General features: G+C 35.7%; 1 protein-coding gene across 3 annotated transcripts; it reads right to left on the bottom strand.

Moving 5' to 3' along the window:
• Positions 1-218: 218 nt before the first annotated feature.
• On the bottom strand, positions 219-8,906 carry LOC104889963 (copper-transporting ATPase HMA4). 3 transcript variants are annotated; one of them, XM_048643819.2, is made up of 9 exons: positions 8,827-8,906; positions 7,491-7,779; positions 6,344-7,089; positions 5,765-6,236; positions 5,496-5,663; positions 4,870-5,124; positions 2,961-3,083; positions 2,214-2,699; positions 219-725 (listed from the first exon to the last, which is right to left on the bottom strand). In XM_048643819.2, the coding sequence occupies exons 2-9, from the start codon at positions 7,746-7,748 to the stop codon at positions 318-320; spliced, it is 2,916 nt and encodes a 971-aa protein (XP_048499776.1). In that variant the 5' UTR covers positions 7,749-7,779; positions 8,827-8,906; the 3' UTR covers positions 219-317. The 3 variants fall into 3 exon arrangements, with proteins under 3 accessions (XP_048499776.1, XP_010673611.2, XP_048499777.1); XM_010675309.4 differs by having other exon boundaries at positions 8,691-8,894; XM_048643820.2 differs by lacking the exon at positions 8,827-8,906 and having other exon boundaries at positions 6,344-7,055; positions 7,491-7,630.
• Positions 8,907-12,770: the final 3,864 nt, after the last annotated feature.

The raw sequence follows: 12,770 nt of genomic DNA on the forward strand, positions 1-12,770 counted from the left end.
TCTTCTCATCGAGAGTCTGATTAACACAATTCTTCAAAGAAGAAAATTGCAACAATAAGGTTTGATTATTTTAAAAAAAGAAATTCTCATATAATACTATGTATACAATATGTAAGCTGGTATTCACATTTAGGAAAAAAATATACTCAATTGCTGAAACCTACAAGACCGTATGCTATAATGTTATTGTTGTACTGACTGTTGGGGAAAAAAAAACCTGGCAAAAATGGTAATATATTGCACATAATATTGTTTTACACTTTGCAATACATACCTGAGTTTAAAATTTTGTCAAGATTTTGAAAAAAATTTAAAATCTATGGGGTCAGCCTTGAAATTCTATCAACATTCAATGGCTTCTTATAAGACTGCAATAGAAGAGAAGAACAAACAACACTAAGGGATGAGGCAGCCATGCAAGCCCCTGCAACCCAAGGTGGAAGCCGAATCCCAGTGAAGGGAAACAAAACTCCTGCAGCAATGGGCATTGCGAGGACATTGTAGCCGAGGGCCCACACATAGTTAAGACGTATTTTGGACATAGTTTTCCGGGAGAGATCGATCGCTGTCACCACATCTTCTAGGTTGCTCTTAATCAAAACTATATCAGCTGCCTCAATAGCAACATTAGTGCCAGCACCTATTGCCATTCCGACATCAGCTGCAACTAGGGCAGGGGAATCATTTATTCCGTCTCCCACCATTGCCACTGTCACACCTTTCATCTGGATTGTCAGAAACAACATAATTAGGATTCGATCCAACATTGCATCCAAAAAGAGGACAACCGAAACATATACTTCTACTCTCAACTTGCACTACAAATGTAGAGAATAGAGTTGTCAATTCTACTCAAAATTGGTTCAAGGGTGGGTCGGTTATCAGAAACACATGTTGGGTTTAAGGGCCAATTCAAAATTGATTTTTTGGTGTTAATTTCGGGTTATGCTCAAAACATTTAGCCAATTAGGTAAAATATATAATTATTATTGCAAATTATGATAAGTTCAAGTTATTTAAGATTGGTTCATGTCGGGTTGGGGTTTCTAAGTGGAGCTGAATTCATATTTGTAATGGTATGTAAGTGTAATTTTAGGAGATGGAAAATCTCCTCATCATTGGGTGTGTTATCACTATAAAAGTTTCCTTCTTCTGAGAAGGAATACCTGGTGATCAGTTGAGATTTTCTTCCCTCCATTTTATTAATAAAATGCAAATTTGAATTATCTAAAAAATTTAACTCTCATCAAGAAACAAGGTAAAGTCCACAACAAATGTCTAGCAAATTTACATGCACCCTAGCACACACGAGACAGACAAATAACATCAATATTTAAAGCTCTATTATCTTTCATTGCGGAATATGGATACTCAGTCGTGCCAAGAACAGGCTCTGGACTCTCCGTGAGGTGTAGTTATTCACAGGAAATATATCCCCTTTAATTCTAGAACAACTTATTCAAGCTTTTGCATATTATTACCTTCCTTACCTCCTCCTTGATGTATATGCCCCTTCTGTGCAAGAATTTCCGTTTAAGGGACTAAAAAACCCAGGGAAAATCAACTGTGTTCTCAAATATAATTCCCTACCTAGGTTCATGAGGTAATCTACGGCCTAATGTCAATAACTACTGACAAAAATTTGACAGTGCCACACAGACATATAAACTCATCACCAAGGTCGCAGGAGACATGAAATGACAAAAGAAGAAAGAATACCCATGTATGTATGTATGTAAATATATACATACATACATATATATATATATATGTATATATATATATATGTATATATATATATATGTATATATATATATATGTATATATATATATATGTATATATATATTATATGTATATATATATATATATGTATATATATATATGTATAATATATATATTATGTATATATATATATAGTATATATGTATATATGTATATATGTATATATGTATATATATATGTATATATATATATATATATATATGTATATGTATATATATATATATGTAATTATATGTATATGTATATGTATATATATGTATAGTATATAATATATAATATATGTATATATATATATATATATATATATGTATATATATATACTCCCTCCATTCTGAAATAAGAGAAGTGTTTAACTTAGTTCAGAAAAGAGGAAGTATATATATTTTTTGGTACAAAGAAAAGCCATGTATATTGGTATCAGCAAACCCACCTGAATTTCCTTTATCTTTGCAGCTTTTCCGATTGGATCTGTTTCTGCGAAAACTTGATCGATGCCAACTTCTCTTGCTATCGCTGTTGCAGTACCCCAATTATCACCAGTTACCATGATGCTTGAGATTCCCATGGACTGGAGAAATCTAACGACACGCCCTGCCTCTGGCTTCACTGGATCCGTCACAGCAAAAGCCCCTGCAACCTTGCCATCAATGGCAACTAGCACGCAAGTTCGAGCCAATTTTTCTGTCCCTGAGATGTAGTCCTCAACCTCATGATTCATTGGCACATTATGATCCTGCAGGAGCCTCTTGTTTCCCACCAAAACGATCTTCTCACCAACTTTTCCACTCACTCCAGCTCCAGGGTGCACCTCAAAATCCTTTGCATCTTCGACATGGTCCACCAATGATTCATGTTTCTTGCGGAGAGTCTTAGCATGTTCGGCCACAGCTTTTGCAAGAGGGTGCTCACTGTTTGCCTGCAAATAGATTAGAGGAAAGAACAATAAAGTGGGGAAAGAGCAATAAAGTGATTTCAGTTACATCATAATGATGACAAATACACAAAAAAGACTTAGAAAAACATTAGCAACTAATACCTCCTTACGCAATACTCAAAGCATTGAAAATAAAACATTTGGAAGCACATTTTTCTGAAAAAGCGCACAGTGCATGACACACATCTCATCCGCAAACATCTAACTCTATAACCAGTGAAGCAACCAAATAACTGCACTTACCTCTGCAGCAATCGCCATATCGCAAAATTCATCCATTGTAACCCCTGAAAAGAGAACAGCGCTGACAACAATGGGCTTTCCTACAGTCAATGTTCCGGTCTTGTCAAAGACCACCGCTTTAACCTGCAGGAAAATTACCAAATCAAAACGATGACAGGAAGTATCAAGATCGAACATCAAAATTAGCTCAAAGAGTCGAATTGCTAAAGCAATGCTGAGAAGTCATATTACTATAAGTCATAAGACCTAATTGCCCTTTAAAAAAGGGTAGATGCACCATGAGGTGCTTTATGTAGTCTATTTGCAAGCCAAAAAGGCAGAACAACAAAACAAAAATCAACTCCTCAGGAAATTATATATCTAATGAAATATTGATAAGGCGTTGATAATCACTGAATAGGAGACACGGAGAAAAGGGGTGGAGGGGGGGGGGGAGAGAAGATAGTTAGTCATTGGAGTAGGCATATCAGCATGGAACCAGTGCATCTATACTAAACAGTAAACCCTGAATTGACCAGCTACAATGTTAACTGCACAGTTATCAATTCTATGGAATAAACTCATCATCTTAAACAGAAATTACAGATTATAACGTAAAGAAAGTGTTCGATTATTCAAAATCTAGATATCAACTTTCTCAGCACCTCTCTCTAGTCTCTACCTTCATTTCATAGAAGCCAGAAAGTATATTGGTGGCTCCAAAATACTAGAAGTGTGCAAGGAATTAACAATTACCCCTCCTTGATTGACTTTTCCTAGAAGGGTGAAAAAAGTTTAAAGTGGAAATTAGGAAGGAAGGTTAGCTTCAGGAAAGCTGGAAGAAATTTTTTGCGAATTGTAGCCAGTTATGTTCAAGGATGTCAGGTGTTCAACTGCAAAAGACTTCCCCTTTGAGTTCACCTGGATTATTGCAGCCTCTACCTATTCCATCTACAACTTAAGGAAACATAAGCATGAATTTTGTGAAGGCTATCGCTCTTTCCAGTGCAAAGACACAATCTTAATTGTGGTGGACAGGCTAACTATATATGGTCATATTGTAGGTCTTAAGCATCCATTTACTGCAGATTATGTAACTAAGGACTTCATGAAGGAGGTGGTGAATATCAGACAAGGATAAGGTTGTTATTTGCTTGTTTCAGAGGGAATTGATTAGAATGGAACGAACATCCTACAAATTAGTAATTCCTACCACCCACAATCCAGTTGTTAATAAAAGCATTGGAATTCCACCTATGCTTCATCTAAGGCAAGCCATGTATTTGTGGAAAATGGCTCCTTGGGCAAATTATTTGTAACACTTCATACCACACGGCTACATTATGCACTCCATTCAAACCAATTTGTACAGCAGAAATCCCTCCCGACATGCTGAGTTTTGTGTCTGGCATACATCTGTCCACCTTCGGAGACCAACGAGCAGAGAAAGATGCTGTTTTAGGATTATTTAAATGCACAATTGTTCGAGGAGAACAGAAATAAGGGTTTTAAGGTAGGGAATGAGCTTTGATTGAAGTTGGAACCCAATAAGCGTAGTCTTTGGATAAGAAACCTACACACAAATTGGTAACTAGGTTTAATGGGCCATGCCAGGTGGTCCAACACATAGGAAAAGTAACTTATAAATTCCAACTCCCTCCAGAAGCCAAAATCACCAGTATTCCATGTGTCCTAACTGAAAAGAGTCAATTGAACAGCCCCTGTTGCTGCTATTGACTTCTAACTGGGACCATATACAGCTACGCAACTATTATCTTGTCATATCTCACTTGTGGGTTCCATATCTCTGATAAATATAATCTATAATTGACCTTCTGCAGTATACAATCCCCCTACAACCATTTTGTCAAGTGTTGTATACGAGTATCTAAGCAAATGACACAACCAAACGAACAAAAGCTGTTCATACCTTGTGCGCCTTCTGAAGTGCTGTCCCCCCCTTGATCAGTACGCCTAGTGAAGCACCCTTACCAGTGGCAACCATGACCGCAGTAGGAGTTGCAAGTCCCAGAGCACATGGACAAGCAACCACAACCACAGATATTCCAAACTGCAGAGCAAGTTCAAATTTGTCCATGGCTTTCGGGATCCAATGTTTTGGATAAAGACCAGCTACTCCAGTAATGAACCACGCTACCCATGTTATAAATGCTGCAGCAACAACCTGATATTTGATCATAAGTAAAGGTCAAATATATATGTCTTTGATTCATTGAGAAAATTGCCAAAAACCCTCGATATGGAGAATTAACAACAAAACAAAAAGATTGTTGATCTAAGATTCGAGATGTATGAGACTATAATGTCCAATCATCCCTAGGCCAAAACCCTATCAACTGACAGCACGGCAACCTAGCTAGGCCAAGAGGCTCTCATTACTCACCTAGCAAAGGATTCCCCTGAAATAGCATCATATGACATTGTTCACATTTAAGGTTTTTCCATAATTCAATAAGATAATTTCCTCAAGAACTTCAAATTTTGGATGGAACCAAGAAAACTGACTGTTATAGGTACGGAAGCAAACAAACTTACAGTTGGAACAAAAAATCTTGATATCTGGTCTGCCAACTTCTGAACCGGGGCTCTGGCCAACTGAGCAGCCTCTACAAGTTGAACAATCTGAGAAAGGGCAGTCTCTGATCCAACATGTGTGGCCTTTACTATGATGCATCCATTCTCATTTACAGTTCCACCAATAACCTGTTTGTAGCATCACACAGAAAGTAGAACGTGTCATCATCAATAAATTCCAAGATAAAAAGGTACTAAACGGAAATCGAATCTACCATACTCTATTATACCTTATCACCAGCCCTTTTGGCAACTGGGTGTGCTTCTCCAGTGATCATACTCTCATTTACATAGCTTTGACCATCAATAACAATCCCGTCAACAGGAACCTTTGTCCCTGGAACAATCTTAAACAAGTCATTTCGCTGTATGAGTTGGGTGCTTATTTCTGTTTCTGAGGTGACATTTCCATTGCTATCAAGTGAAACCAAGCATGCCGTATCTGGAGCAAGCTCTGACAACTTTGCTAAAGCATCTGATGTTTTCCCTTTTGCCACGATCTCCAAATACTTGCCCAGGAGTATAAATGATATTAACATTGCACTGGTCTCAAAGAAATCTTGCCCTTCAAAGACATTGGAAGTTAAGGCTTTAATCAATACGTAGAGAGAATAGAAGTAAGCAGCATTGGTTCCCACAGCCACCAGAACATCCATATTAGCAGATTTACGCCTCAACGCATGATATGCGCCAACGTAAAACCTGAGAAGAGCATTTGAAAAGACACCATTATCGAAAATGATTAATTTGAAACGAGATAGAACATGTTGCAGGATGCACTATTTTATATGCCACATAACGATAAGTACCTCCTGCCGATGATGAACTGCACAGGTGCACAAAGGATACATCTCAGCAGCACTCCAATAGTAAGCATGTTGTAAATCTTGTAATTTAACCAAACTCCATAAGGCGGAAGCATGGGGAGTACCATGGATAAAACAAACACAGGGATAGAAAAAAGGCAACTCCATAAAAACTGGTTTCTATACATTTGGATCTCGTTCCAATGATCCAAATCTCTCTGTCTTGGAGGCACATACAAGCTTGCATCATAAGAAGTTAGGCCAATAGAAGCCTCTTTGATGCATTTTATCAAAGATCTGGGACCAGTTACATCAGAATCATAGCTTATAGTAACTCTATCTTCTTCCACATCCATGTCAACATGGTTGACACCAATTGCTAACTCAAGAGCAGTTCTTACAGTCTTAGCATCTTCAAGGGAATGAACCCCAACAAGCTTTAAGTGCACTTTGTTCACATCATTCCCAGGGCTAATAAGATCAGCTTCAAAGCCAGCATCTTCCACTGCTTCTATGATCTGTTTGGGATTAGTGACATTTGGGTCAAAGTGGACCTTGGCTTCCTCAAGAGCAAGGCCAACCACAGCCTTTTTCACGCCATCAGCCACTGAAAGTGCACGTTCAACAGCCTCCGAGCAGCTGGTGCATGCCATTCCTTTAATTTTCAGTCGACAGACAGTTATTTCTTGCTCTGTGTACCCCTCAACTTGAAAGCCTGCATTTTCTATAGTTTCTCTTACTGTTTTAGACTACAAAAGCAGCAACAATAGGGAGAAGATCAATATAAACTACGCAAATGAATGATAATGACAATAGATAACATGAATATATTTGAGATAATTTGAATAATAAAATGCATGAAAATCCCTCCTTGTCAGCAGTTTAGGGGAAGCAACAAATCATAATTGCGCTGCCATGTATATTCAGCGCTAAATCATGAATCATATTTTCAGATTTTGCTCCTAGATATGAGTTCACAGAAAATGCTCAAAGACAATTATCTTCTAAGCTTGAGAAGGGGGGTGGGACCCTATGGGTCCACACCCTTTCAAAGAGAACAAAACAAGAGAACTAGCAAGAAATGAGAAAATCAATACACAGTTAAACAGACAGGATAAAACCATAGAGACGAGTAGAATTTGCTACTGACATCAATTATATCTGGCATGTATTTGACAACCGTTTGCCCATCCATAGGTGAAACAGCAACAGTCTCGATTCCATCAAGCTTCCCTAGCACTGTCTCCACTGAGTTTGCACACGATGCACACACAATGCCTTTGATCGTAAATTTCAATGTTGTAATCTTCTTGTCGGCATCTGCACTGCCCGGAGGAATGTTAACTGTCACGCTGTCCTGAGGTTCCAATAAAGGTACCTTTAAGTCAGACTTTCCATTGACTTCCATTTTGCTTGCACCGAAATTTCAATCTTCAACCCTATCAAGAATCAAGAATCAAGAATCAAGAATCAAGAATCAAGAATCAAGAATCAAGAATCAAGAATCAGTAATTAGGCTTTCTCCTTACACCTGAAAACATCATGTATGTCATAACAATTAAGATTTAAGATTTGAACAATTCAACTTTCCAAATGATTATTAAAGGATATTAATTAGGTTGATAATTCAGTTGTGGAGTGGAATATTTTCCTGAAAAAAAAAAAAAAGATGCCAAGCATTACCAAGTCAAAATTATCATCACACAAGGAATTTGAATTAAAAACTACGAAATTCCTGAAGCAAGTTCGGTTAAACAAACTAATAAGCTAAAACATTAATATCCATCGTTGATCATATATGTTCCATAACATCGAAGGAAGTACAACTTAATACATAGAAGCCGTAATTCCTTCAAAAACTGCAAAATTTCTATCAATCCAAATTTCTATCAATCCAAATTTCTATCAAATAAGAGCTTCAGAATCATCAATCACAAGAATTTCACTTCTCATTATGCAATAGATGACATAAACTAATTCGCAACATATCAAATTTGACTTCAAAATTATTACAATAAGACAAAAATACCTAAAAATCGAATCAATAAGCTAGCAAAACACATAATAATATATAGGTTACAACAACGGATATCATAACAATATTAGGAAACCTAACTATAGTACAAGTGTAAATACAAAATATAATCCTAGTATATTTCATATTCTATCATAAACATCAACTTCATGAACTTCGATAATCATTCAAATTCCAGTAAAACACAATTACGCAACAACAAAAGAACATTGAAGAATCTAAGACAGAATTAAAACCAGAAAAAAAATCGTACAAAAAAGAAGGTTATAAGCAAGAATTAAACGAATGCAATTGAACAATAATAAATGAAACTACCTCTACTTCGTCAAATGAATTGAAGAAATTAAGAATCTGAGTTGTGGAAGTAGAATAACAGAATTGGGGGAAAAATTAGGGTTTTGAATTGAAAAAACGGCGGTGAAATTAAGGAGGGAGGAGAGAGAGAGATTACGAGAATGTTCTGAGAAAGTTGTGGCAGAGCAAGAAGAAGAACACGGGATGACGGGAATGGGAATTTTGGGTGCGTTTTTTAGCCCACCGCTTTTTTGCATTCAGCGGGTCCCACTTTTAAATTTTCGAATTTGCCAGTACTACTACAAGATTTAGTCTTACATTCGTCTCTTTCCCACCAAGACTATTTAGGGTTCTATTATTAGCGTTGTTTTGTTCAATTTATTTTAACTTATTTTAGAAAAAATAAGATAAGATCAGTTTAGATCAGATAAGTCAAAATAAGTTGAATCAAACGAATTCTTAGTGTGAAAATTGAAATCTTATAAATCGCCAACTTGATTGATAGGTTAAGGCCTATGGCGAAATACTAGTAACAAATTTGTTGGATAAATAGAATAGTCTTAGGTGGCCTTGGTGCGGGCTAGGCGGGCCAGACCGTAGGTCGTAGCTGGCTGGGCTTAGGTTTCACAGTCCAGAAGCGGGCCGTGAAATTCATGGGTTGGCACTTGGCAGGCTGGTTTGCGGGCTGAAAAATCTTGGCCCACAACGATCTGTTACCGGTTTTCACTGTTCGGGAAGCGGTTCTGGCAGTTCGTGGGTCTTGTGGGCTGGACCGGGCCGGCATGAGAATTATTTTTCAAAATTATTAATCATTGAAATTATTCATTATTGTTACATAAAATCTTTAAAATGAATTAAAACATATACAAATTATTAATATTAATGAATAATTTCATTATTTTAAATTTTGATTGAATTATAATATATGCGATTTGATTTATACACAATTTGGTTCAATATTTACTTGGACTTGACTGGTCTGATTCATGGGTCGGGCTGGACCGGTTTTGTGGCCCGGGCTGGGCAGTAGCACGATTTAGTGGCCTGGGCTCAAGAAATCTGGCCTACGACACACCCACCAATTTTACGGCTCGGGTTGGGCTGGACCGGGCTTTTTACAGGTTCGACCCACACAACCCACGAGGTGGGCTGGGCTAGATGGTTGGATTAGTCCACACTATTGGCCATTTGTAGTCTTAGGTACATAATGTGAAGTTATTAGATTACCCTTCATATAGAATTTCCTATTTTTGACATCGCAATTCGTACCACTATGTAAGCTCGACCTTGTGGTAGGTTGGAGAAGCGAGTAATTAGGACGAAAAGAATATTAAAGTTTAGTTTAAAATTAAAAGCTTTTTCAACGTCAATAATTTCACTTTTTAAAAATTAAAATTAATTCATTGATTCAGAGTTATATGACATCTATAATAGAAGTCAAAAGTAAACAAATACATATCAAATTATCAAAATGAAATAAATACACATTTAATATGACAAAACCACGATCGTTGAGTAGATCCAACACTACTGAAAACCCTCGTCCATCACATCGATGTCTGATGCAGCCTCTACAAGGATATGTCGATCTTTTATAGTTTTTAAGTAGATCGAACCGGATTCAATTCAAGTGATTGTAAACAAAGTAGGACACCTGTTACAACCCCGCACAAATTTTGATCAACAAATCACCTCTTGTCTTGAATTACACAAAAAAATAAAAACAAAGTCTCCAACATCTCACATGGAGAGAGATAAAACCCAATGTATATATGGGTAGATGTAATTCAATATATATAGGTAGAAAAACTCTCCATTAGAGATACACTGAAGTTTATCTTTAAATACAAACCTAAAATATTGTAACTAAAGGAAAAAAGGGACTACCATCGCCCAAAAAGTGACGATAGTCCATAGGTTGAAAAAGAGAAGAGAGAAAAATGGGGGGAAGGGGTGTAGGTATCCCGCTAATAATTTCACATAGTGTTGCAAGAAACAACACTTCAACTCTTTCTCTCCAGTTTCTGAACTCTCCCACACTTTTTATTATAGAACTAGTTATTAGGCCCGGGCTATGCCCCGGGTAATTAAGAAAAAAAATTCATTTATTAATATAATACTTTATGATAATAATAATAAAAACAACTTAGCCTAGTGGTTAAGACTTTATTATATGTATTTTGAGGTCTCGCGGGATCAAACACTATACTAACTAAAACTCCCTAGGGGTAATACTGTGGTGGTCAACACTGCTCTTTAAATGGTATCATGCATACATAATTAATTTTAATGAACATGCAAATTCATTTATTTTTAAGGATGTAAGGGATATGTTTAATAACATTAACTAATTACAACACGTATTTGTAATTTTGTGGAAACATAAATCACTAAGAGAAGTTAGATGAGATGGTGATTCTTTAAAAATCCTTACATAAGGTCAGGGGTTCGAGCCCAAGCTTCAACATATTTATTTTTAAAATAATGACTACTTGACTTTGTTGGTTAACAGACACGTGGCGAAATTCTGGTGGCAGGAGGAGGGTGCCACGTGGCGCATCGACGTTGTTACACACGCCTTTTAATATATATGTACTAGCTTTCCACCCGTGCAAAAATGCACGGGAGGTTTTATGTAGAAATGGTTTGGAGCCATATATAATGTACGACAACATTATTTTGTATATTAAGTAGTTGTTTTTATTCGAAATATATTGAATTCGTGCTTATTAGAATCCATGTATTTAAGATTAAAAGAATATAAAATGTAAAATTATATTTAATATATATATAAATCCTTTGTTACAACATTTTAAACTTTAAAAATATTGTAATCGTGATATATACATTTATAATTACGTAAATGAACAAAAAAAACACTAAAATGGGGGGAATACTTTGTTTATAAATTTAAGATTTTAGAATGTTTCTCCTAAAATCATGATTTGAATAGTAGTTGATTGATTTCAAGTTTTCATAATCATATTGTGTATTAAAAATAAATTTTAAAACTGACTTATGACCCGTATGTTCAGTGATTGATGTAGCTAATGTCATGATAAAACATGTGACCAACCAACTTCTTTTTTTGCTAAGCAAATGTTTGCTTTTTCTTAGTTGGTTTTAGGTTGTAACTGTTTGTTCTAATTAATATAATTACTTGCTTAGTAAAAAAAAACTTTCTTAAAACAAAAAAAGTTCAATAAAGAAGCTTTTATTCTGCCTATCGTTTTATACAGCGGCTCATATAAATACAAAACGCGCAGCACTAATGTCACTCGATCATGCAACAACTTTCACTCCTTGCTTTCTGCAGTCCCGCTCAACTCCTCTTCTTATTAAACTATCTTATTACAAATTTTTATCTTTTTTATTATATGATTATCCAAATTGTATTAAAAAACAATCTCAAAGTTTTATATAGCATGATTTTCATCAAAATAAATGGGGTTATCTCTAAATTTCTAAGTGAAAAAATTAATTGAAATAGACAATCACTCAAGAAAATTATACAAATATGGCATATTTTTGTATTGATTTGCCTTTTATTTCTTAATCACCATATGACCTGTGTTCTTTTTCATATTCTTTTCGATTTTTAGAATTGTATTGTAGAACAATTTCAAACTTCTATATTTACATTCCAACATATTCGTGAATGAGGTGTATCTTGTAATTTTAGGTTGAAATATTTATTATGGCCTTGTGATTAAAAATTTTAGAAATCTTGTAATGAGAATAGTTTAAAACTGGCTTATGACCCTTGTGCTGTAAGATTATGGCTTGTGAATTATCTATAATTAGTAGTATGATTGTTCTTATTTTATTAGAACGGGCCTTATAAAAAATATTCTAAGTTTTAAATTAGAGAGAAAAGAAAATTAGAGAGAAAACTTCAGCCGACGTGGCAAGACATGAAGCTTCCTCTGCTCTCCTTCATCCTAATTTTTCCGGCCACCTCTTTGCTTATGTCATGTGTCATCTTCATTTCAACCTATTGCTTTGCTTTACCACGTGGTAATGTAAATGCAAGGACAATAATATTACTTTAGGAAAGAATATGATGATATTACTATAGGAAAAAATATCATTTCGGCCATC

This window comes from Beta vulgaris, chromosome 4, assembly GCF_026745355.1.
Source record: "Beta vulgaris subsp. vulgaris cultivar EL10 chromosome 4, EL10.2, whole genome shotgun sequence".
Classification (NCBI taxonomy): domain Eukaryota; kingdom Viridiplantae; phylum Streptophyta; class Magnoliopsida; order Caryophyllales; family Amaranthaceae; genus Beta; species Beta vulgaris.

Excerpts from the sequence above, each read along its gene's own strand:
- LOC104889963 (XM_048643819.2), bottom strand. The coding sequence starts at position 7,748 with ATGGAAGTCAATGGAAAGTCTGACTTAAAGGTACCTTTATTGGAACCT. Across the intron at positions 3,084-4,869 it reads CACTTCAGAAGGCGCACAAG|GTTAAAGCGGTGGTCTTTGA; the intron begins GTATGAACAGCT and ends ATTTTCCTGCAG. Across the intron at positions 2,700-2,960 it reads ATATGGCGATTGCTGCAGAG|GCAAACAGTGAGCACCCTCT; the intron begins GTAAGTGCAGTT and ends ATCTATTTGCAG.